General features: G+C 43.5%; 1 protein-coding gene across 9 annotated transcripts in view; it reads left to right on the top strand.

Moving 5' to 3' along the window:
* The window catches only part of LOC131101367 (growth factor receptor-bound protein 10-like), a 38,444-nt gene that overhangs the window by 11,065 nt on the left and 630 nt on the right, over nt 1-26,749 (top strand). For 5 of the 9 annotated variants that reach the window (XM_058046411.1, XM_058046412.1, XM_058046415.1 and 2 more), the window contains 14 exons: nt 1,357-1,588; nt 1,772-1,895; nt 10,573-10,729; nt 12,808-12,923; nt 14,659-14,733; nt 15,032-15,169; nt 15,993-16,103; nt 18,352-18,450; nt 18,536-18,613; nt 19,396-19,512; nt 19,592-19,658; nt 19,735-19,822; nt 20,130-20,223; nt 22,141-26,749. The exon at nt 22,141-26,749 is cut by the window's right edge and continues 630 nt beyond it. In XM_058046411.1, the coding sequence (XP_057902394.1) occupies nt 1,357-1,588; nt 1,772-1,895; nt 10,573-10,729; nt 12,808-12,923; nt 14,659-14,733; nt 15,032-15,169; nt 15,993-16,103; nt 18,352-18,450; nt 18,536-18,613; nt 19,396-19,512; nt 19,592-19,658; nt 19,735-19,822; nt 20,130-20,223; nt 22,141-22,287 (1,643 nt within the window). In that variant the 3' untranslated portion in view covers nt 22,288-26,749. The other 4 variants (XR_009119191.1, XM_058046416.1, XM_058046417.1 and 1 more) reach the window with 4 other exon arrangements.

The following is a 26,749-nucleotide window of genomic DNA, read 5'->3' on the forward strand; positions in this document are numbered from 1 at the left end:
AAGTAATAAGTAATAAGTAAAAATAAGATTCAACCTCAGCTCAGTGAGAATGTAAGGTTCAAGCTAGGTTTCATTATCCATCCATTTTTCTACTGTAGGATTTTTCATTATTTTAGTTTTATTGTAGAGTGGTTAATTTATTTGACACTTGAAGAATGTTAAAATGTCAACTTAAGCCTCCTGTTCAAGTGTGGAGGTTCTAGTGTATTAAATAAAAGTGTGTGTTGGCAGTGTGACTGGCACATAAATGGTAAGCTGGGATACCAAACACAATCATCACTCCTGAGCTTTACATAATAACCTACTGTCCTCATCTGCTCTCTTCTGCGGCCCAACACCACAGAACCTTTGTCCCACTCTTGAACATCACATGACCTTGTGTCCTCAACTACCCCCCCCCCCCCCCCCCTTTCTCATGCATACCTCTTTGTGATCTGAGCTGAGCCAACTCCCCACTGTTTAGAGTATAGAGCAGCTTTTTTTTAATCCTTGGTGTGTACACTTGCTTGGCCTGCAGATGTACTTTTTTATTCGCCTGTATAATTACATGCACATCAGGGCTGGATATTGTACACTCTGTCCTCAGCTCACCGATGTGTGTGTGTGTGTGTGTGTGTGTGTGTGTGCACGTGTGTGTGTGTGTCTGTACCCATGAACAGGCTGGTGAGCGTTCCCAGATTGCTGTAATTTTTTCCTCTCCAAAATGGAATGTCAGGAATTTTGTGCGGTGTTGGTTTGGGACACTCCTTGGTCAAAAGGGCCTCGGACACTGGAACATACTGGAGCATACTGTCCAACTAAAGACTTTTGTATTCTATGTCTGCAGTATCTCACAGAAACGACTACATTCTTTACATATCAGAAACCATTTTATCACCTCAAGGGGACAATGTAAAAGAAGTTAAACTTAAGAGTAGTCGGAGCACAGTTTGGAAAGCTTTACCAACCGCTGACAACGATTCAACACAGGGCCATTGCTGTCCAATAAATATTGCTCAAAGTATTTAGTGTGAGTGCCATTGTTATCTAGTAGTCTTAAACCTGGACTGCACAGGTTGATATGGAATCCGCTTCCACTCCTCCATGACATCACTGGTTGGAGCTGATGGATGTTAGACCAGCCCAACAACACTACTGCTACTTTAATACGTAATATGTAAATTCTGTGTACAGTCAAGCATGGTGGCAACTTTATGGAGAACGCTGTCATACAAGCATGCTTTCCCTTCATAGATCTAGAAGCACATTGGCTTTCATGTTTATTGCTTCATTGGCAAGACAATATTTGGAGCTTTGAAACTCACTTCACAACATCTAGTAGTTACTCTCTCTGTCCCGCTCTCCCCCTCGCCCCAGATGACGATGTGGATCTGGAGAAGCTGGTCAACGAGATGAACTCCTCCATGGAGAGTGTGTACTCCAACCAGGCAGACACGGCGCTCATCCTCAACGGGCACGGGCACCATCACCATATGCACGCCCCCTGTGTCAGACACGGCCAGGCCCTCCGTCGCCACACTCCCCCTGCTGTGCCCCCATCCAGGGAGAGGCTGCGGCACTCTCAACCAATGCACATCCAGGCCGCCAGGTATAAAGACGCACAACCTGCAGAACTTAAGATAATTAGATCATAAGACAATTGGCTATTTACCACATGCATGGTATGGAACAGGAAGAGATGATCATTAAAGTCTAATTGCCACCCCATGACCTTGTGTTTGATCCCTCAACTGGGACATGAGCGTCAGTGTGTGTATGTCTCCCCCTGCAGGTGCCTGCGGGAAGAGCAGCATCTGCGTCCTGCTTCACTCCCTGCCATCCCCAACCCTTTTCCTGAGCTCTGCAGTCCAGCTGGCTCGCCGGTTCTCAGCCCCATCGAGGCTTCTGACAAGCACGTAGGTGCACACGATCCACTTCACCGAGTTATATCTGACTACAATATTCAAATCATAACATATTTTCATTTAATAGACTATTCAATCATCTGTGGAAAATGGGTGCTACATGTTCATGTCAGAGCAGCATGTGTTGTCTTTCCCTGCCTATCAGGTCACAAGTTACTATGGGTTATCTAACACTGTCTTTTAGCGTGTGTGGTGGAAGCAACACTATCAAACATACTATACTCAGTGGTACAGTAGTAGACATGTTTTGCTGTAGAAGGAGGTGAGCGATGTCTCCAGGATGTTGGAGACCGTGTGCAGACTTCCGTTGCAGAACTGGGAATACGGGCTGGGAACGTCTGCAGGTTGGCTCTCTCTGAACCTAGTGAATCCATCTGCCGTCTCCGGCAAGACAAGCGTCCGTTTCCGGTTCACACGCTTGCAAGATGGCTCTTGGCGTCACTGTGTGAGTGTGTGAAAGCACGCCTGTGTGTGTGTGTGTGTGTGTGTGTGTGTGTGTGTGTGTGTGTGTGTGCGTGTGCGTGTGCGTGTGTGTGTGTGTGTGTCGTAGCCTTGCCCTTCCTTCCCCCGGCAGAGCCTCCTGTCCCAGGAATTTTCCATCCTTTTCAGGATGCCCTCCCTGAATAATGAGAATTATTTAAAAAAAAAAAAAAACACCCTCTTTTTAGACACACACACACACAACCTTTATTGTACAGTTCACAGGTGCATTGTGCTCATTCGTTCTATCTCCTTGACATCATCTCACAAGATCTGGAGTCAGAGAGCAAGCTTGCACTTTGCACAAAGGGCCTGTTGTGTGTCCTTTCTCCAAACATCTTGATTTTGTCTAGTTCAGCTCATTTAACTTGCAGTCTGTCCCCTCAAAATGGGACAAATGTGCGTTCTGTTTGCAATTGTCGTTGTTTAGGGTTTTGTGTGTACATATTGTGTATGATTAAAAGGGCCCTATCATACATTTCCAACTTTCCAGGCTTATGCATATGTTTGAAATTGCAAATGCAAATCAAGGGTGTCCACATGCTGACAAATCAAAGAATGTGGGTGCCACATATAAGTTTTTACAGACACCTAAAGTTCCTATGTTCATTCTTTGTTTTGTTTGCTTTTTACAATATTGCTCCAAGAAAGTGTTTTTTGCGTGAATACAAACCAAAGTAAGGCAACAATTGGAAGAGTTTTTTTGTTTTCCGGGGAGCTAAAGACCTACCTCGTGGTCACTGCTTCTCTGTTCTCACCACTTCACAAACAGCTGTTCATTCATTCATTTTCTACCACTGTTCCTCACTAGGGTCGTGGGGGGTGCTGGAGCCTAGCGAGAGGCGGGGTACACCCTAGACTGGTCGCCAGCCAATCACAGGGCACATATAGACAAACAACCATTCACACTCACATTCATACCTATGGACAATTTGGAGTCAGCAATTAACCTAGCGTGTTTTTGGAATGCCACAAACAGCTGTTTTAAATATATTCGATATGCAATTCTTCTGACTATTAGCATTGTTTGAGGGGTACGTGGATTGGACTTGGACGGGAGCGGGGCGAGGCGAGGTGACCCTTGCCCAAGCGCAGCAAGAGTGGATGTTGTCGGGTTTGGGTTTGGGCTCCTTTAAATATTAAGCATCAGCTTCCTGCATTGTTGTGTACACACCCCAAAATACAGAGTGTTTGAGATTGTAGCCAGTGGAAGGGGTTAAAAATGATGAAGTGAAAGAAGACACCCAATAACCCACTTTTGCATCATAGGTTGTTTTTTGTTTTTTTTTGAGTGATTAAAAAATGTGATCTCATCCCCCCGACCTCATTCAGTGGAACCATTGTGTTCTCATCAGAGTTAATGCATAAAACGAGCCTTTGAATATGGGCCTTAACTGATCAAATCACTCACTTGTGACACAACAGTGTAGCAGCAAGCGCTTGAACTCTAGACATTGGCGCTTCTGCTTGCATGCCATGTTGTGTAACGTCCTCTCTGAGCCAAGTAGGTTGCGTTTAGGATGCGTGGATGTATACACATCTGTGAGGATATATGATCCAAGGAAGACTCCAGAGATGAGTCCAGTACGTCTTATGCAACAGCATAAATGACAATCAGAGACATGCTGTGCTAGTTGCATTGTATTTACATTGGCATGGTTTTCATCACAGGATCACTCAGTCGCTCCCCTCCAGCTATTCTGCTGAAATCTGAACATTCTTCACTAATCTTCAGTCTTTCTCACTGGGATACACAGCTCATATTAGCAGCTTATGTTATTATACTATAAGTATGGCAGAGTGTATGCGTGACATGACAGGTTTATGGTCTGCATTATGGCTAATAACATAAATGGATTTCTCCTCTGGGTATTATGAGCAGGCCACCATGAAAAATATAACATGACATCTCAGATTTTTGAAGATATGCTTCAATGTTATCGAACCCTACAATCACGTACAGTAGTCCTCCACAAGGTCAGTCATCTCACATACAAGTTACCCTGTAAATAATCAGTTTTCTAGCTCCTGCTTTCACGGGAATGGGATCAGATGCCACCACAGAATGGTAGAACTGGTAAATACGGCATCATGTTGCCCGCATGTAACACCAAACTTTCATTTGTGAGCAGGGACACAGTATTACAAGCATCCTGCTGCTGACCTCTCAAAGGAAGTTTGAAAAAGCCCCTCCCATCAAGGTCCATATATAATACTTGTAAATTCTACCACTGAATGGCTAATATAGTCATGAATTAAAACACAAACATTATGTTTATGTGCGGTCCTGTATATGGCAGAAGCACTCCAAGTATGCAGCAGAAAAGCTGGTTAAACATCATGCATCATTTTCTCAATGTTTTTGAGAAAACTGCAACAAAAATGTTTTGAGTTGAACTTGTGGGCGCCTCTGAAGTCATCTGTGGGTCTGATTCAGCTTATGAGCTGACAGTTGACTAGACCTGTGCCAGAACATGGTACAAGTGATTAAGTCTTCATCAATAGGTGCAAATAGGGACTCCAACATGAGCCATATGTTAATATAGTTGGTTATAAAGCCTACTTTGACGTCAGTTTGGCCCCCTTGTAAAGTCTTTCCCAGTTGCTGGCTGACGCCACATTGGAGTTGTGGATCTTTTGTCCGGCAGGAAATTAGATCTTCCTCACTGCTATTGTTGCACGAGTGAATAGGAGTGGCTCGGTGGACGAACTTGTGTGGCTCGGTTCATGCAAAAAGGCAAAGCTTTGTACAGACAAAAACAAATGACAAAGCAATAGAATCAAAGCAAAAAAGATGGGCTTGATTTTAAAGAAAGGTAATCCTATTTTAATTGTTGCTTCTCTGTGTTATCATGCAGCAGCACAAAGCTATATGCTATGATTTATCACCCCCCTGCTATAATGTCATTATTTATTGCAACAATATTGTGGCACCTAATTAGAAACTAGAATGCTGAGTCATTCTCTCCTTGCGGTGAGGACTTCTTCCCCTGCTTTTGTCTGCGGTCAGCTGATGTTCCTCTGCACGCAAAGGTCTGCTGACCCGCTGCAGTCAGATCAGGTGCATGATTGTGTGTGTGTGTGTGTGTGTGTGTGTGTGTATGTGTGCGTGCAATGATGGCAGAGAGAGCCTGCTCTACAGCATAAGCTCATAATGACACGGATATATAAGCGCTATTGTTAGTGAGATAGCATGTCACTGTCGATTCTAATGTGGATCAAGGTGCTTTACCGCAAATGGGAATTCGGTCACCCACCCGGGTAAGATTTGGCAAAGTGCATGAGTGTATGCCTTCGTAGAATTTGGTGTTTGGTTAGAAAGATTGACCCACCGTGACTCCTGATTCTCAGCCATCATGTGAAGTCAGTTTTATTAACATGTCTCTAAGACAGAACGGAGGTTATCAAACACAAGCCACTTCATACAGCATGAATCAGCCAAACCACCTGAAATCCCCTCCACAAAGTCTCAAAGAAACCATTTTAGTGGTATTAGTGTAGTCCTGCTCGCAAATATCTAGTGCTCATTGAGACAATCATGTTATGGGTTCAATGAAAAGGGGGCATTTTAGGAGCTTTGGTAGAGCTTATTTTTTTCATTGCGTCACCAATTGAAAATCAACATTTTTCTACTATTTGGACAGTGACAATCACTTTCAACACAACAGGGCAGGAGAATTGAGTTAAGTCTTTCCCATCTGTGTGTCTATTACAGCTCTGATACTATCTCCCAGGCACCATGTTGCCAGCCGGGGCTCCAGATTTCACCTATGTTTTCTCATATCAAATTACACCAATCACGTGACTTGTAATGAGGTAAACCTGTGCAGATTCTTGCACATAAAGGGTTTCAAGAAGTGACACTTGTGCACATGAATATGAATATGTGTGTCGTGTCATTTGCAGGTCGTGGAGAGGTGAGACACTCAGTTAGGCTTTGCGTTGGCCCTCTGTGGAGGTGAAATTAAGTTTGGCCTGTCTGTGGAGCTAATAAGCTCTGTCTGCCTTGAAACCCGACCACTGGCAGACATGAAAGGCGTCGGAAGGAGGGCTGCTCCACTGATGCTCACATTAGAGAAGGGTGTGGTAGCTCACCCCTATGCTCAGACAAGCTAATAATGCTGGCTGGGACTGAAACAACTGCAGGGTAATTGGTCATATGTCAGTGCGATGATCATTTGGCTTTGTGGGCTCGCCTTTAATGATAAAACTGTCATTTTGGCCAATCGGTTACATAGCAGCTGCTTATGTGTGCCTACTAAAGTTAGTATTTAAGCACAGATATGCCAAAGAAGAGTATGAGGGTTATGCACAAGTTTATTCTTAGATATTAATGTGTTGTGTATTTACCATTACTATGATATTTATAGTGTTCTAAAAAAAACCAAATTCTCCAAACCATCAGACAATAAATATAGTTTTCCTTTTGAGCCAAAGATTCCAATACATTTGGAAATAAACCCGAGGGCAGCGACTGATGGGCCGTCAGCTGACTCTGTCTCTGTAATAGCATCATAGATGTGCTTTTGTAGATTTTCTAATGTTATGCAGGGAGGAGAGAATCCATCATTATGCTCCTCTTTATATGTTATGTAAAAAGATTCAATCTGCAGATAAAGGCCCTCCCCTGCTGTCTCGGCTGCAAACGAATTGAGATTTCTTATACAATCTGAGCTTTTATTATCACTGTGGATGAAATCTGCTCTGGTTTAGAACAACCACTTTACTGTGTGTATGTGTATGTGTGTGTGTGTTTGTGTGCGCAAATAGCCTGATAGGTTTAGGGGCCCATAAACCTTTTCGGTCAAGTAGTCCTGACCCTGGTGCAGATTATTCACTATGACCTCTGACCCTGTACATACTGTTCTTGTGGTCTTTTGTTTTCATGTTTGCAGGTGTCTGTCCGTCCGTGACCCTTCAATCCAATATGTTCCAAGCCCGCTTTGTGTGTTTGTGTGCGTTGACGATCTGGCCTATAAGCTAGCCAATAACGCTCTTCTGCTGGGGAGGTATAGAAGGCAGTGGGGGAAGGGAAGAGGATATGGCTAGTTCACATCATCATGTTAAAGGAAAAAAACAAAAGTATTTTCATCACTCCAAATATTGTACACACAATAGTGTATTTCAACTTAGCGTTGATGGTGGAACTTTCACAGCGATGGTTAGCATGTGCACTGTAACATTCAATTTAACCAATATAAAAGTGTAACATTAAGGACTGCAACTGGAGCACACAAACTTTAGCACTAGCAATGTAATGTTAGCATTGTAGCTCACGTAGCCATGTGAGCTACAATGCTAACATTACATTGCTAGTGCTAAAGTGCTACACTTAATATTAATCATGTTAATCATGTCAGGTTCGCCTATTTGCTGAAGGAAAAACAATTTATAGCTCCTACATCTGTAGCTGACTGACACATAGTTGGCAGAGCTCCAAGATTTATTTTAAGATGTGTAGCAAAGCCTGCTGTTTTACAAAGGCGCCATGAAGTTTTTTTCCTTAAAAAAAAACAACTTCCAGTGACCATTTGAGTGCCTCCGCTCTCCAGAGTTGTAACCAAGTGAGGGAAGCTATTTCTCCCACATATGGTGCACATAAACAGCGGCTTGTGACGCATACTGTTACAGCATCATAAAAAAAGTCAATTTTGCACAATTGTGGACCTATTAAGTGTCTTTATTGTTAAATAAAAAGTGCATGTCCTCCTCTCATGCTTGAACATGCGTGATCCACCCACACGCACAGACATACATAAACATGAACACGTGAGCTGTGTTCCGCAACTCTGATGACTGCAAACCTGCAACATGAGGGTTGAGGGTTGGAGGGGGGGAGCAGCGCTGCGGCGGATCGTTTTGGTTTACATTCGCTTTTCCTCATTTGGCTCCCAGTTCTCATGCACAGCGTATTAGGGGCCAGCTGTGTTGGCCCGCACACTACACATGAGCCTGATTATGACTCAGTATTGCATTACTGACATTCCGCCATAGCCCTCTTTTCTGTACTCCCTCTTTTCTTCCCCTCGCCTCCCTCCCTCTCTATCCTCAGGCTGGGCAGATTTGCTGAGCAACCGCCTCCCCTCCTCCGCCTCCTCTCCCTCCTCCCTCTTTTACCCCTCCCTTGACCCCCCTTTGCGAAGCCTGTGCGACGCTTGAGCCACTTCCAATGGAACTACCTTGCACGAGTGGACGTTACACATGTTGCTCTGCTGCTCACCTCAACGCACAATATTTCACACACAGCTGTTGAGAGGGAAGAGGATATGAGCGGGAGGAGGGGTGGGGGTGGAAATTAAAACCCACCAGGGATGCGCATACAGTGATTGGCTTTGTAGCTCATTACAATGACCTCTATATACTGTAAATGTGGAAACGTGTAAGTGTGTGTGTGTTTTCATTAAAATGACGGGCGGCTACGTGACAGGTAGGAAGGAGCTCACTGTTTTAAAAATCCCACACTGCGATAATCCAGTGTGAGGAGGAGGAGGAGGCTCATACCACTCGTCGCTAGGCCAGCCTCGATGCTGCCCACCGCGAGTTAACCGGGCCTAGCCGTCTGTCTTTTCAGCCCCCGTGTGAGTCTCTCTGCTCTGTGCTCTTTCCTCTCTGTCACTTCCTCCCTCCTCTTCTCCCCCCGCCTCACTCCTCTTTTCGCTCTTACCTCTCTTGTGTTCTCCTTGCCAGTCAGCCCCTCCCTCTCTCCCTCGCCTCTTCCTGACTTCTTTTCCTCCCCCCTCTCCTCTCCTCTCTCGCTCTGCCTCTCCTCTCTCTCTGTGTCACTGGAGAGCGTCTCAGTGTGAAAATGCCATCCTGCTCTCCAGACTGTTGCCTCTTTCAGGCTGTGGAGGTAAGAGACTTTGCATGCATTTCCTTCTTTTTGTGGATGACATGAGCAAGCAGAGAGTGTATGTGTGTATGTATGTGTGTGTGTACGTGTGTGTGTGTGGCAGTGATTGAACCCTTCACTGAGGTCCGCTTGCCTTGCATGGCGATGTTTCACAAACTTTTCTCAAACAAAAGTCACTCGTCATGAAATCACTTTTTTATTGAGGGGGTGGGGGTGGCAGGGAGGCGGGTGGGAGGAGAGTCTTCTGGCTTCAGAAGGGGCAGGGAGCGCTGTGACGTTTTTTTCCCCCCTCGCTCTCTAGCGTCGCTGTGATGGGGCTTCTGGTGTTTTGTGCCATTTCTAGGCCACTGTCGCTTGTCGTCGTCCTGCGCGTTTTCCGAATTGTTCGACTTGAGTCGTCCGTTAGCTCTTTTCGCGTCTTGTTTCATGCAATTTTCAACAGTTGCTCCCGCTTGCTTTGTGTGAAACACAGGGCAGCAGAGTTTTCGAGCAAGAACGCCTGCTCTAGGCGCAGGATGTGAAGTACGTAGGTGTGCGAGCATGCACACACACACACTCACACACAGAACCATGCAAACATGTAACGCCTTCTCTCTGACCTAATGTACGTCGTAGCTGTGGTTTTAAAGCACTTTCTGGTGTTCATTCGCTCATATTTATTGCATGTGTTCGTGTTCCGTGCTGCATGCGAGAGGAGAGCGTGTGCTTTTTGTGTGCGACTGTGCACATGGAGTGGTGTGAAGCAGCTGCTCTGTGGTTATCTGTGCAGCAAACACACTCGCAGGCAAAATTAGAGCCAGTTTAAATGTCGCTTTGGGCACTTGGCTGAACTGGTTCAAAATGGCGCAACAATGGGAGGTGCTTTGAACTGTGCCCGCTTGCTGCTCCCAGTGGTGGCATATTTAAGGACATAATCAAAATGTCGTCCAAGTGTGAATATTTTCCTTCTCGGCCTCGGTGTCGGCGCGACAGAAAACACGTCACCGTGCGATGTGCGCAAGCACGTTTACATGAATATCCGGGGATGTGCTTGTGAGGGAGTTTGGTTGAGCCGTGGACAAAAGGGCTGAACCCAGCGTGCGGGCGCCAGTTTCCGGGACTTTGCCCTGTTTTTTGTTTTTTTTTTGTAAAGAAACTCTCGTGTTTGAGAGTGATGTGAGCTGCACTTTAAAGGATGGACTTGACAAAGCATGTGATGCCGGAGGTAAATTAACTATCCTGTCTTCTTTATTCCCTACATGTCAATTTCCTCAAAAGCGGCTTATGCCCGTGTCGCGCCAGCCTACTGTTGCGAGACTCCTTGCGGTGAACGTGACCTTGGCCATGTGTGTTTTTCAGATAGTGAAGGTGTGGAGCGAGGATGGGGCCGGTAAAGTGGTGGAGATCCCGGCGGATATGACTGCCAGAGATGTGTGCCAGCTCCTGGTCTACAAGAGCCACTGTGTGGACGACAATGCATGGACGTTGGTGGAGCACCACCCCATCCTTGGCCTTGGTAAGCAAACACCGAGTAGGGTAGTGCACAAGACGGTCAACTTTATTACGTCACTGTCACATTTACACAACAGTTTAGCTAACACTACATCCAATTACAGTGCAATCCCTTTTTATTTAATCAATCTACATTTGACCCACAGCAAGCCCACCCAACACACGTTAATAAAATGCTGTAGGTGTGGATACTCTTGTGTTCGAGTGTATCTTCACTTAAGCATGGCACCAGGGTTCCTATGCCTTCTGTACATCTCGAGGAGGTGGTCGCGCTGGCAGGATTAAGTGTTTTTCGGCTCCCAGCAGGCACGCACGGTTGTTCCCTCTGCCAATAATAGACTTCAAACATATCTAAGAGACATTTTATTTTCTCAGTCTACCCTTTTGAAGCTTTCCTTAGCTCCTTTTTACGGGTCTGTCTTTGTCCACCGTGAGGCTTTCCCACTCCCACAGTTGTATTTTTAGAGTCAAAGGATCGCTTTGTGCTTTGCTGCCTCATCTGCGTTTGCTGGAAAAAAAAGGGCACTGAAGAAATGGAATGTGAGGTGAGCTGTCGAGGGAGGGAAGGAGGGAGGGAGGGGAAAAAGGCAAGCAAAAAGAGGGAGAGAAAAAGAGGGAACAGGAGGGAGGAGGGGTGTGGGTGTGCATGTGGAGAGGGCCTGGACTAAAGCGTCATACCAGAGTCGCAAGGAACCAATCGTGTATCTCTGTCGGACGAGCCCCTAGTGCGGCTGGCCAATCAGTCTTTACTTAACCCGCCATAGGAAATTCCCCCCGCTTGCACACACACACACACACACACACACACACACACTCTCTCTCTCAAAAAGGGAGGTCAAACATTTCCGCTCATGCATTCCAGCCATGTTCTTTTTTAGCATGCAGCAGTTTGAAAATAAGACTGCATGAAAGTATGATGTCCTGCTTGTGTACACCCTGTCACTATCAATTCCCTATCTGCTTTAAGATTATATGCACACACCTACGCACGTTAACACGCATATACTGTATGTGCACTGCGGTGATCACGTTAGGCCTGTGTGATCTCCTAATGTGCGCTCGTCTGCGGGCTTGCTGCACTTTGCTTATGGCTCCTCTGCTCTCGGCAATCAGCCTAAATAGATGACATCATCTTCCTGCAATGCTCACACCGCCGCCACCCCTCCCTCCCGCGCTCCTTCACTCCTTCCTTCCATCTATCCTTCCGTCCTTCCTTCCTTCCTTCCCCCTCGCCATCTTTTGCCACTTCTTCCCTCCCCTCCACCTTCACTTTGCTCCCTGCTTGCCTGCCTCACAGTGCCTCTTTTCTTTTAACTGCACTTTATACTCTTTTTTTACTCCTACAGTATTATATCATTGTGGTAGGTGAGAGCGATCTTATTAGCTGCGCACACTGTGAAGCACTATGCCATGGTCCTGTTGTGTTTGAACTAGCCAAAAGTTGTACAATTTGGAACATTTTCATCTTGTCTCTATTATCAAGTTTTATGAGTTTGAAGAGTTATATACATACATACGTACATGCATACATACACACCTTGTATTCTGTGACTGGTAGTGCATCTAGTGTGTGATATTAGACTGGTTAACGTCTGATTATACTGGTCTTGAAGTTTGTTTTGTTCTCATTCCAGTTGTCTTGGGTAGAACTCAAGCAACTTTTTGTGCACAAAGGATTTTTGATTTGGATCTTCTGTGACTGGTTGTTGTGCATTTAAGTCTTAAGTTTGTTAATGCAGCTGTAGACTCCTGTGTTAGCTTCTTCTGCTAGCCAACTAGTTGTGTATGTCTTGTGTGTGCTTTATGAGTGTTTTATTGATTTTGACAGCTGGATATTAAACTGGTAGTTAAGCATATGAAAATGTTACTTACAGCCTTGATTGTACATTTAGTTTTTGATGATGGTTGGGCTCTGGAGCATATAATTCCAAGTAGAATTGCTCTGGGTAGGAAATGTGCAAGCATGGCTCCAAAGTCATAAATCATACCAGACTGTGAACACATTTTTGATTCATGTCTTTGCTTTGAAAACTCCCCCGAGGATGATACCAAGTTAAGCTGCCTGTGTGTTCCCCATCGCAGAGAGATGCCTGGAGGACCACGAGCTGGTGGTTCAGGTTCAAGCTTCCATGAGCAGCGACAGCAAATTCCTCTTCAGGAAGAACTATGCCAAATATGAATTCTTCAGGAACCCCCTGGTGAGTCGCTTGCATCCCAGTGTTGACCTTTCGGTGACTGCTTTGCTTTAAGCACGCAGCCCTGCACACACCCACATTGACACACACACACTGTCAAGCTTCACCACCTTTCCTGCAAGATGAATATCGGCTTGCTACCAGAAATAACTTGGTAATCTCTCATTCATTCATTCATTCATTTTCTACCGCTTTTCCTCACGAGGGTCGCGGGGGGTGCTGGAGCCTATCCCAGCTGTCTTCGGGCGTAAGGCGGGGTACACCCCGCACTGGTCGCCAGCCAATCACAGGGCACATACAGACAAACAACCATTCACACTCACATTCATACCTATGGACAATTTGGAGTCGCCAATTAACCTAGCATGTTTTTGGAATGTGGGAGGAAACCGGAGTACCCGGAGAAAACCCACGCATGCACGGGGAGAACATGCAAACTCCACACAGAGATGCCCGAGGGTGGAATTGAACCCTGGTCTCCTAGCTGTGAGGTCTGTGCGCTAACCCCTAGACCACCGTGCCGCCTGGTAATCTCTCAATATAGTCAATATTTTTCTTATGAGTTGATTGTCCAAATAAAAAAAATGAATGATAACTAAAATACAGTTAGCATCGATGCTAAATAACCATGAGGGTCCTTTGGAGTTTCTGTTTGTGTGTTTTCAATTGCTACGCCCTTTTTGTAAGCCATAAGTAGCAGCATTCATTTCAGAAAGTGCTGTTGGCTCGCTCGCTAGCTAAATATGGTGGATGACGCCATGATGGGTGAAACTATTATTGCTATTCAGCCAAACATTTAATATAAAGCTCACTTGCCTCCAAGCTTCAATGCGTCCTCATGCAGTACATCCTCATTGATAGCGTAGGTGACGGCCGCACAGACCTCTGTAAAGTAAGACAGAATTTTTTTTTTGCATTGTACTTGCAATAAAAATGATTAACTGGCACTCATGTATATAGAATTTGTCAGTTTCAAGTTGATATATCCAGTGTTAGCTTGCTTAGTTCAGCTGAACAAAAAGGCTTTAAGGGTTAAAATGGAAAGATGTAGCTTATTTTAAAGGGTACTTGCACATGACTTATGCTCCACACCCATGCATCATAGTATAACTAACTTACATACAATTTGCACCTCAGTCAAGGCTATTTTAATCTTTTATGTGTTGGACCATTTCATGCGGTGAGCTTAAACATATCGGGCACAAAGCTCTTGGTCCTTTTAAGGACACAAAACCTCAAACTTGCACAGCGGACATTTTGGCGTGGCGTGGCATCTTTTGCTGATGTGGACTCAGCATGGGGCCCGCGCCTCACTGGGCCGCTATGTGACGTGCCGGCTTTACAGTGACATTATTGCCGTGGTGATTTAGGTGTGTGTCAGAGCCAGCAGGTGACCTCAGCTCTGTGGGTAATGAGTGCACTAAAACACCAGAGTGCTGGCCACAGCCTGTCAATCACACTAAGAGTGGCGCTGCTGGCTAAAGGGGATTACATCAGCGGGTGAGATCATACTGCATCTACTCCCAGGCTCAAGTGCCTCTCTCTCTTTCTTTATCTGCCTCTCTTTATCGCCCAAGCCACTCGTCTCTGAGTCCTTGTGCTCGTTGCACACACACAACAACAGTATTCCACGTAGAGAAGCATAACCCCAGCTTGTGCATACACTAAGTGGTTTCCAGTTGCTCGCTCTCAGTCCAGCATTCATTGTCACCACCTCTCTCTGTATTTTTCCATGCAGAACTTTTTTCCAGAGCAGATGGTGGCTTGGTGTCAGGAGTCTGATGGCACAATCCCTCAATCGCAGCTCTTGCAGGTAAGGAGGGATGACTCAGAGTGCTGCACGTGCAAGTGAGTCGTTATCTAACCCTTCCTTTAATCTGAAAACCTAAAACCCCACATGAGCTGCCCTTGAAAGGAGTGAAACCAGAACGAAATGTCTCATCCTGGAGGCTGTGACAAGGACATCTGTTGTCTAAAAATATGCATGAACATACACACAAGAGTCAGTGCAATCTGCTAATTACATTTGCCCGCTACTGCTGCACATTTATGAACACGGAACATGAAACCAAACCGTTTTATTGCAGCCTTATTTTGTGGTTCCTTTTCAGAACTTTCTCAACTCAAGCAGCTGTCCAGAGATTCAGGGCTACCTGTACATGAAGGAACCTGGGCGCAAGTCCTGGAAGAAGCTCTACATGTTCTTGCGACGCTCCGGCCTCTACTTCTCCACTAAAGGAACATCCAAGGTAAGAGATCCAACACAAGGGTCGTGTTCAAAACATTGTATTGAGAACTATATATGGCAGTGTATCTGTCATAGATAGCAGGTTAAGGTTTTAACTTAATGGTATGGTGCACATGAGAAAGTGGAAACATATCTCTTGGTCATTTATTAACAGGTATATTGCACAACACAGCAGCAATAGAACCAATGCTGCAACACCATTAAGGAACAAACCTCTCGGCTGGCATTAATACAGCTGATGGATTCATTGTACATGACAGTGTGGCAAGTGTAACAGTTTAGCCGTGCATCCAGAGGTAAAGTAAAGTTGCTGGATGTTGACCACACGTACTTCAAATACAGATAATGCCAGCTTGTTACAACTGTTAAAGACAGTGTTTTTTTTTTAATAGAGACAGCGTTTATTTGCCGTAGTAGACCAAGCATCTGCCCAATAGATGAGACACGGCAGTAAACTTAATAGCTGTGTTAATTATAGCATTTATGTTGTAAATGTGGTCATTGTGTGCCATTGTGTCCACTTGCATATTAGAAATCCATGTCTCATGGGATACATGGTGGTTATCGACCAGTTCAACAATGGTGCTGGTGTAGATGTGCGCTGTATCATACTGTTGAGGTGCTTGTAATATTTTGTGTACTGTAGGAGAGGAGCAAAAGTAAAAGCACTAATGGCACACTTTAACAACTGGCATTATTATCTATGTAAAGGCTGTTCTTATACTGGGTATCATTCAATTGAACAGCTGGCCAGGGAATGTGTAGATCAATAGAATAATATGACAGAGATTATAAGCGAGCATTGCCTGCTTCTGACCAAACAGGAGCCCCGACACCTGCAGCTTTTGTCCGATTTGGACGACAGCAACATCTTCACCATTATCACTGGCAGAAAACTGCACAACGCCCCCACAGACTTCCAGTTCTGCATCAAGGTAACACACACACACCAGACAAATACTGCAAGTATTTTTTTGTGTGCTACTGTAGTGTGCAGGTACTGTGGCGCCACTAACTTGATCACCTCATATGAGCTTCTGACACTTGAGTAAAACCGCTTTGTAACAGATGCACCTGTGTCTACTGTGCATTTTGTGTGTGTGTGTGTGTTATGCGTGTGTGTGTCAGAGGACACCGGGGTTAAAACCACCCAGCAGGGGTTCAAACACACACTCAGCACTGTGTCCCACTCGAAGAGTTATCTGTGGTGGGTCACCTGCTGATCTGGGATAAGCCCAGTGGGATAAGCCAGGATGGTACAGAGAATCTGCCCCATCAACCCCCCTCCTCTCCCCGCCCCCTCAGCTCACTTACACTCACGCACACGCACACATATATGCACACACATGCGCGTGCTAGGCGACCGTCATGTCAGATGCTGTCAGCGGGGGTGACAGTGCAGAATTGGGTTAGGGATTTTACTTGACGGGTGGTGGCTGGATTGTTGCTATGGTTACATGAATTAATTAAACGTCAGGGGCTGGCGGGTCCTTATCGTGGTGGTGGGGGAAGAGGACAAAGCCTGCTATATGAGTGTAAAGCATTCGTACAAGAAATGCTTCAGAGTGTAACCAAATCTCCTTCACTCCCCTTGTGAACTCTCTAAAGGTGACAACTGCCGCCTGAGAAAGTTTGCGAGCTTCTAACCTTACACGAATGCACCCCAAAGCAGAGTCTTAAAATAAGTTAAAATAAGTATGGGACGCTTACGGTTGTTGCATGTAAAAAGCATATTTTGTGGCAGCTAAATAAAGAATGACGTACAGCCACAGATGGTTCAGCTAACTTGAAAGTGGAAGGGCGCTTGTAAAGCCAAGGTCAGTGGAAAATAAACACTTGATCAAATAAGAATTTTATTCTTTTTGGGCACGGTACTGCCTAAGTCTTTTTCATACCGCATAAGAAGAATACCATTTTGTTATATACTATATATTATATAAATGGTATATATGTGTGTGTATATATGTGTATATGTATGTGTGTATATATAGTATGTGTGCGTATATATGTGTATGTATGTGTATATATATATATGTATATATATTTGTATGAATGTGTATATATATATATATATATATATATATATACGTATATATATATATAGTATATATATATACGTATATATATATTCATTCATTCATTTTCTACCGCTTTTTCCTCACGAGGGTCGCGGGGTTGCTGGAGCCTACCCCAGCTGTCTTGGGTCGAGAGGCGGGGTACACCCTGGACTGGTCGCCAGCCAATCACAGGGCACATATAGACAAACAACCATTCACACTCACATTCATACCTATGGACAATTTGGAGTCGCCAATTAACCTAGCATGTTTTTGGAATGGGAGGAAACCGGAGTACCCGGAGAAAACCCACACATGCACGGGGAGAACATGCAAACTCCACACAGAGATGGCCGAGGGTGGGAATTGAACCCTGGTCTCCTAGCTGTGAGGTCTGTGCGCTAACCACTAGACCGCCGTGCCGCCCCGTGTATATAAAATTATTAATAAATATATTTAATTGACTGAAATATAATTTGTGATACTGTGTATAAAACATGAATACTTACTACTTATTTTAACATTACTTTTAAGAAGTACAATGAAAAAATATCAAAACGTTCTGACAATGTAATTCCTACTACATTACCCTGCATTACTCCACTCTCTTCTACACTCTGTGTGCATGCTGGTGCTGTTGTGTTATGGGTGCTGAAACCAATGCACAGAGTGAACTCTCTTCCTGCCTGTTTGAAGGCGGCAGATGAGGAAAAGATGCATGCATATGACAATATAGTAATCAATTTCATGTTCCTTTAGTGTATGATAAATGTCTTTTATTTATAAATTGTCACGCTTGCCCATGAGAGAGTTTTTTCTGAACAAGAAATCCTTCATGATCTTGTGACACCCCAACCTAGTGATACTGTATATTACATGTAAAATTATTATCTACAATATAGTATTTGAAATACATGTGCATATAATTTTAAACAGATACACACAGTGTAATAGTTTACAGACTTACTCATTTTCAAGGTATCCAGAACTGGGTTAAGTATTTCACTGCTTGGCATCGGGCATGTACTGTATCTGATCCAGTTAGGTATTGTTTGGCCTCACTGGAGGTCTGCGCTCTGTCAAAGTGTCTGTTAAAGTGATGTGTTGGCACTGTTCTTTTTCACAGCCCAGTAAAGCCAGGGGTGACTGTAAAGAGATGAAGATGCTGTGTGCTGAAGACGAGCAGAGTAGGACCTGCTGGATGACTGCTTTCAGACTTCTTAAGGTACCCAGCTATGCTAAACCGTCTTTATTAGTAAGTTCATTGCTGGATCCAAGAAACATTAACATTGCCCCCTTTCATCTTCCAGTATGGCATCGTCCTATATAAGAGTTACAGCGTGCCCCAGCACAGGAAGCCAAACCTGTCACATTTCTCCACACCTGTGGTAAGGATCTGCGTCTGTGACATCATCTTCTTACGGCGCTAATGCTAATGCCTCCGCTCAGCCAGCACCCATCCACATTGAGCCATTAATTAGCTGATGAATTGGAGAGCGGTTCACTTCATTTCACGTGCCTCACGTGCCTCGCTTTTTGCTATCTGGATGCTCCCCCATATAATGTACATACATACAGCAATCTGCAAATTATAGCCAGGGTGTTTATTTACCTTAACTGCAAGGCAGACAGGGCATTAATTGGAAGAGGGGCACATTTGACTTTTTTCCAAAATTTTAAGTCCATTATATGAGTGACCATGTGATCATTTATGACAAGGTATACTGCACAACAAAGCAGCTACAGAGCCAATGTTGTAATGAGTTTATTGTAAACCAACCTTTTCAAAGGGCATACAGACGTTTATAAGGTCATTATCAAGTGATTGATTTGGGGCATCTGTTGTACAAGTAGGTTAGTTCTTCTAATTGAATATCAGAAGGTTTTTCAAAAAGGATTTGTCCTTGATGAAAATGATTCCAGCAGCAAGCCAAGGAGGACATGTGTGATTTGTGAGTGGACTGAAGTGGGTCTCTGTGCAGACAGGATTTGTCATGCCCCAGTGAGTGTGTCTGGCTTGTTAGACCTCTGACCTTTGTCCACCAACCCCCTCCCGCCCTCCCTCCACCACCCTGCTCCTTGTACTCCCCTCACTCCACTCCCCCACCTTCCGTCACCCTCCGCCGACCCCAAACCCCCACTCCTCCCTACCTTGTCGCCCACTTAACAGCGGAGTGTGTCTGAAAACTCTTTGGTGGCGATGGACTTCTCAGGACGGACCGGCCGGGTCATCGACAACCCGGTTGAGGCTCAGAGCGCCGCCCTAGAGGAGGGACAGACATGGCGGGTAAGATGAAGAAGACTTAGAATGTCTTAGTGTGTGATTTCTTATAATGTGACTCTCCCATACTGGTAATTTCCCACAGAAACGGAGCCAGCGTATGAATGTCCTGGGCAGCCCGTCACCCTTGCATCCGTCCTCTTTGAGCACAGGTAGACACCGCATGGTACAAGTGTGTACTTGCAGCATGTGATAGCCCTTTCTAATGCATGTGTGTGTGCTTTTAAGTCATCCACAGGACGCAGGTTTGGTTTCATGGTCGCATCATGAGAGAAGACGCCCACAAAATGATCATACAACAAGGCCAAGTAGATGGGTAAGAAGACATGCAGTGAACACGCTAAAATACACTATTTGGACAAAAGACACCGTTGTTACTTCATCTTGCCAAGTCATTTCATAATTCATATATATGTTCACATGACACAATAACAGACGGTACACCAAATTTGTCATATTCTGTCTGGAACATAGCCATTGGGATACATTGATGCAGCTCTTGTACTACTTTATTCCATGAACAGTGTTGTTATTGTCTCAAGGCTAACATATAGCTGCCTATTTTTTCTACCTACATATGTTCTTTGCACTTGTTCTATAGCTCTCTTTTGTGTTTTGTGCAGGTTATTTCTGTTGCGGGATAGTCAGAGTAACCCCAAGGCCTTTGTGCTCACCATGTGCCACCACCAGAAGATCAAGCACTTCCAAATTCTCCCGGTAAGTGACACAAGTTAACAAAGAATTGTACTTTGTGAAGGAGTATAATGCTGGATATAGTCATACTTTTGCTCTGTAGGAGTGGGTCAGTACATTTAGAACTAAATCAAAGTTAATACTGCTTCATTATACAGTATTGCATAATGCAGCAATGGAAAATGCACCAGCCGGCCAAGAAAATTCACTGTCTAATATTCCACTGAAGCGCCTTTAGCTTTCATTACAGTGAGCATTTCCTTTTTGGCAGCATTTCGCTAATCTTATGCAATCTCCTAGCAATCATTACCATGCAGAGTTGCATTCTGTGAGCAAAAAATGTCTATTAAAGATAAGGCAGTTGGACCGCTTTGCGAAATCGTCTCTGACATATCCCAAAGATTCTTATGGGATTAAAGGTCTGCAGTGGATTCTCTTCTCATATACTGATGTGCCCATTACGCTGGAACAGGGTCAGTTTGGACTCATCAGACCACATGACCTTTTTTTTCCCATTTCTACAGAGCACAATTATATGCTCCTGAAGCTCTTTTTTCCAACACAATTTGCCTCACTGATAAGATAAAATAAATCCTGTGAGTTAAATGCAAGAGTATCATTGAAATGCGATGGAATGGAAACATTTAGTTTAACCCCAGAAAATAATTTTGACATGTCTACATGTCGGTTATTCCAGATTTAGGATCATATATAACAGCGGACTCAAACTCAATTTACTTGGGGGCTAGGGTCTGGGTGAGACTGGGCCGCAGCAGGTCCCCCCCCCCCCCCCCCCCCAAAAAAAAAAACACATTTATTAAAAACAGAAAAATGAATAAACTTTGCTTTGGTTCCGATTTTCTAGTAGAAAAGCTCTGATAAAACATTCCACTGTTCTCAAATATCTAAATTTTTATTTTTCTACACAAAATAAGATGGAAAATAAATAAACAAATCAAGAATAAAGAAAACCAATCAATCAGTAATAAATAAATAAATATAATAATAATAATAAAACGGCAAATAATAAAAACTTAAGAAACCACATATAGTTGGTGGGTAGACAAATTATTTTTTTCCAGATTAAAATGAACAAAGCATTATTAGGGCCCTGTAGACATGACAAAACACGACTATAGTCACATTTATACTCTTTTTATTTACAACATATTGCGCAACTGCAGGGTCTTGAGACACATGCTAACTCGCAAACTAGAGAGCTAGCGACCTAAACGGTAGCCTTCAAGTTATTTCCTTTAAACTTAAATAGCCAAAAACTTAGCACTTCCACACGGATAGGGAGGATAACTATTAACAGTTATTTAACCTTTAACATGAACATTAATCAAACGTAATCTTTTTTTCTGGGTACATGATACCATACAGCATCGATATCAAACTTGCGCGGGCCGCACTAACATTAAACTTTCATATCAAGGCGGGGGCCTCAAACTAGTGTCCTGCGTGCCACATTTGGCCTGCGGGCCACGTGTTTGAGACCCCTGATATATATAACTTGTATTCACCCCTTGAGAGTGGATTCTAACCAAGTTGACTATTCAAAGCAAGTGCTAATGCAGCCAAGACGTCATGTTGTGATGATACTAGCATGCACTTCATTTATCCGTGCTGCTACTTCCTGAAACTGCACTGTAGGCATCATTGGGAATGTGTTCTTTAGCCATAAATTAGCTGCGTCAGTGTACAAGCCAGCAAGTTCAAAGCATGGCAAAAAAAGTAACTGCTTATACACCGAAAATTACGATATGTGTTTTTGGATAAGACATCCATGAGTATCTAGAACCACAAATGCTAATAGCAAATAGGCGGGACTCTAATGTACCATTACCATTTGCAAAAGTGCTTCCTAGTCATTTTGATGTAACAATTTTCCAAGTGAAAAAAGCTAAATGCTAACTGTCCTCCTCCTCCTCTGTGAAGTGCGAGGAAGACGGTCAGGTGTTCTTCAGCCTGGACGACGGCGCCACCAAGTTCACCGACCTGATTCACCTGGTGGAGTTCTACCAGCTCAACAGAGGAGTGCTGCCCTGCAAGCTCAAACACCCGTGCACCGCCGTGGCCTTGTGACACTCCTCTTCCCCTTCTTCTGCACCAGTTTTTTTAAATGTACATTTTTGCACACCCTTATACCCCTGAGATCCCACCTGACCTATCCGCCCTTCTCTCGTACCAGTCGGGTGAGTCCAATTTCGGGGGTGATGTGAACAAACAAGCTTTTCTCCGCCTTATTGCTGTTTGGATGTTTGACGCGACGCGTGGCGGATTGTGGACTTGTTGCCAAGGAGACCAGAACGTTTGTTTGTTTAAGGTGCAGGTCTCTCATATGGCTCTCCCTCCCCTCACCTTTCCTCCAGGCCTGATAAGCTGTGGTGCAGGAAGCGCCACCCCTTCTTCATTGATCATCAGGGATGGACGGGAATCCCTCTGGATCTCAAGCAAACTTTTTTTTTTTTGGATCCAAGAGGGTTTTCTCAACCTGTGCAGTCCAGTCTGGATAAGCTGACACCATGATGACACCGCCCACTTCACAAAGCACCCCCTCCTCCCCCACCCCCACCCCATGTGTGGCTCTACTGCTGTGTCCAGGTGGTGCAACCCTTCATCTCCTCCTTCTCTTCTAAACAAGGCGAGGCTTATCAGAAAGGACAAAGGAATGTTTATCAGGAAGGCCGGAATGAGCCTCTCTTTTAGACTTGGATTACTTGATGTCATTTTAATGCTGTTTTATTACTGTTGATTCAATGCAGAACTAGTTTGCACTCGCGGGGGCGGGGGGTGGGGGTGGGGGTACTCTCTATCCCAATGAAGCGGCCTGCCATCCTCCTCTTCTCTTACATTGTGAGATTGACGATGATTGGATTACATGAGGGGCAAATAGAGTCACGGCTGACGATGCAGTGCCTTCCCGGAAGCTTTGGGAACATCTTGTGTAGCTCATACCATCACGGCCACACTACTGTTAGAACAACAAGGAGAAAGAATGTGCTCTGGAAGTGGCTCAAAGACGAGGAGGAGGAACCATTTTCTATCTAAAAGGGTCATTTGTCGGCTTTTTGAATGTCGTTTTCTTTTCTGAGCTTGCTGCTTGCACATTTCCAGTGATCCTGATGTGATAGTGAAAGGTTGGAGCCATCCTGACCACTCCGCCCCCCCCCCCCCCCCCATGCCCCACGCCCCCATGCCCGCTCAGAAGAGACAAATCAAAGATAAGCACTCCCATCATTGTTTTGTTTTTGTTTTGCTTTGTTTTAAATGAACAAAAAGACTTGAAGTGTGAACTCAAACACAGAATCAAATGAGCTTCACTTGCCTTAGGTGAAAATAATGAGACTTGTATATATTCCATTGAAAATTATATATGAAGATGCACACATGGCAAAGGAACAATTAGCAACAAGATGGCCGCCACTGTCATGACTACATGCTAACTGTGGACAACAACTTGCTGGTCTAAGAAAAAAAACAGCTTGACTTGCTAACATCCACCCAAACGCCCCTCTAACAGATAATATTCTTCATTTAATCAAATTATGAACATTGTATTTTTTTTCTTTTTTGGCACAATTGCTGGCTGTTTTAGTGCGCTAAGCTCATGGTGGCAAGAAACACGTAAATGCTAAAATGTGGAATCCAACTTCATTATTTTAAAAATATATCCTAACCAATCACCTAACAGTTATAGACCTTTTTTGTCAATTGTAGTTTTAATGTGGAAAAAATCACAACAAGATGGCCGCCACTGTTGTGAGACTTTCCAACAAAATTCACCTGAAAGGCCGTCTATCAGGTCACTATTCTTCACTGCATGCACACACAAATGAATAGAGGTTTACTTTTGTGCTCATTTGTGGAACAAATATATAGAATGTTAAACTCCATTAGCACTAAAATCCTTTGGTTTCTAACAATTCCCAGCAAGATGGCCGCCACTGTCATGACTATACGCTTACTATGGAGCAACTTTGCATTAAACGCCAGCAGTGCTAACAAAAGCCAGCCACCTAAGAACGCTCTTAACAAGTCATTATTTATTTAATCAAATCAAAAGATTTTTTGCTAATCTGCTAAAATACTTGTTGCTGGCTGCGTTTTAGTGCGCTAGGCTAATGACTGCTAGCTGGTGGCTAACTTTTGGCTAGAAGCAAATATTCTTACTATTTAAGATTTATCTGGGTATATCTGACCAAAATGGAGGCAGTCATGTGGGTATTAGCAGCAAACACTGTCTGCCGTTAAGATTGACATATAATGCAAAACAGACGTAAGGCTTTGTACTACATTAGGCTTACTAGCTGCTTGCAGTCTTTCAATAAGTGAGGAGGTGTTTGTAGCTTAGCTTGGGTGTTTGGACCAAAACTGGAGTCAAATTTACACAATTTTGGGGGTAAACGGACTGATGGTAAACTGCAGTGAAAGTGGATGAGGAAGATGATATGGTCAGCGAAATGACCACAGCAGATCTGTCAGATAAGAGTATGTACTATTTCAACACAAAAGGATTAAAAATACGCACAAATGGAGGAAAATGCTTGTTTGGATGAAAGTCGTAGTGAATGTGCACCGCAATGGCGACCCCCCGCTTATGTCGAGGGGCGTGGACATACACGAGTACCAACGATAAACAGTGCCCGAGTGGTAATCTATTATCTCCCGGAAAAGAAGGCTTTCCCTGCCCCTCCATCCCCAGAAAATCTATTCTGTGCCAGAGCACGGTTAGCACAAGGCACACCGCCTCCGCCCGCTCGCCCACGACACCATGTGACTTTGCCCCCATCGGGCCCACCAGGGCAGACTCTCTCTCTCCAGGGATTGGTTAATGCTTGAAGCCCCCTCGCCCCCACCCACCTCCCCCGGCCCTTCTCCCACCTGTGTCCAGCCAGTAAGCTATGAGTGTGTGTGTGTGTGTGTGTGTGTGTGGCTCGACTGTTATATTCACTCTTCATTGCTAACTTCTGGTTATCATATTTGCCTTTTTACAGAGCAAAGCCAGAGGAAAGGTGACGTGATGCCTTAGATCTAGATTTTATTAGGAGGGGGGCGGGTTTGAACTACAATACTAGAGACCAGTAGGCACTATTCCCCCACCCCCACCCTCCTTTTTTTTAATCACTGTGCTTGTTCAAGTCCAAGGTTAAAGAGCAGTCTAGATGTTGAATGAGTGAATATGTGAAGCTCTAACAAACACTGTACCTAGGTCACAGATCACTACGTGTGGGCGTTATGCTGTGCTCATAACTCCGTGTAAAATGAAGAATGCTTTATTTTATCCTTAATTCCTTATTATTTCATGATGTGTACATTGACATTATTGTGTATTTTCTTTTTTTTTTGCCACAAAATGACCTTATAAATATATATATATGAAATAATATACCAAGCTATATACAGTATTAAATTAAGCTTTTCTCCCCCAAAGTTTCCTTCAAGAGATCAAACTGGATGGGTTTGTTTTCCAAAAACGAAGTGTCCAAATACTTTACTATCAAGGAGTGTTAGGGTCATGCACTGAAAAGAAAATGTTATTTTTGTACTATTTTTTTGTGAAAAGTTGTGGTATGACAAGAACAAAGTTGCTAAGTTATGAGATAAAAGTCATAGTGTTACAAGAATAAATGCCATTTTTTTTAGAAAACCATATAAAGTTAAGAATAATGTCATATAATTTTTCCACCATTCAAAAAATATTTTTAAAATTTAAAGGTTTTGCTGACAAATGACATTCATAAAAATTTAAAAAGACATTCGTGACTTAATTCTTACAAACATTGAATTTTTAGATGTAGAATTCCTACCATTAAATTTAGACTTTTTCTGCTGAAATTGTGACTTATTTCTAGTAAAATTAGAATGTTACACTTATTGTTCTACATATTTTTTCCACGTCATTCTTTTGTTCTGCTGAAATTAGGACGTTCATTTTTCCAAATTTTGTAATACTCTTGTATTTGTGACTCTTTCCTTGCAAAAGAACACAATTCTGGGGAAAAAAAAAAATAATTTCATTCTAAAATTATGACTTTTTCCTGTCAAAATAAATTGGGCTCCTGCTGAAATTATTGTCATTAAATTAAATTCAGAAAAATCAAGACGTTTGTGATTTAATCTTGACAACATAAACAAATTTAGCCCCTGTAATATTGTGACAAAATTGCTCATTATTTTTTCCTCTTGTTTGTTTCTGGCAGAAAATATGACTTGAGCTCAAATAATTGTCACAAAATGCAAAATTTACTTGTGCAGCAAGTTGTTAATTTTCACAAAATTTACATTCTCCCCTTTTAAAATGTACACTTTTTTTTTTTGCTAAAATTGTGACTTAATTCTTGTGAAAGTAGAACCTTACACTACACCTGTATAAATGTTTTTTTTTCCTCTATAATTTTCTGACATTATTCATGTCAATCGAGGACTTGGTTTTCCCAAAACCAATAAGGTACTTTAGTCTTGTAAAATTTATTTTTTTTCAGGTAAAATTAGGATGCTAATTCTGGCACATTTAACAAAAAAAATCTTCACTAAACTGACTTTG

This window comes from Doryrhamphus excisus, chromosome 14, assembly GCF_030265055.1.
Source record: "Doryrhamphus excisus isolate RoL2022-K1 chromosome 14, RoL_Dexc_1.0, whole genome shotgun sequence".
In the NCBI taxonomy this organism is placed as follows: Eukaryota; Metazoa; Chordata; class Actinopteri; order Syngnathiformes; family Syngnathidae; genus Doryrhamphus; species Doryrhamphus excisus.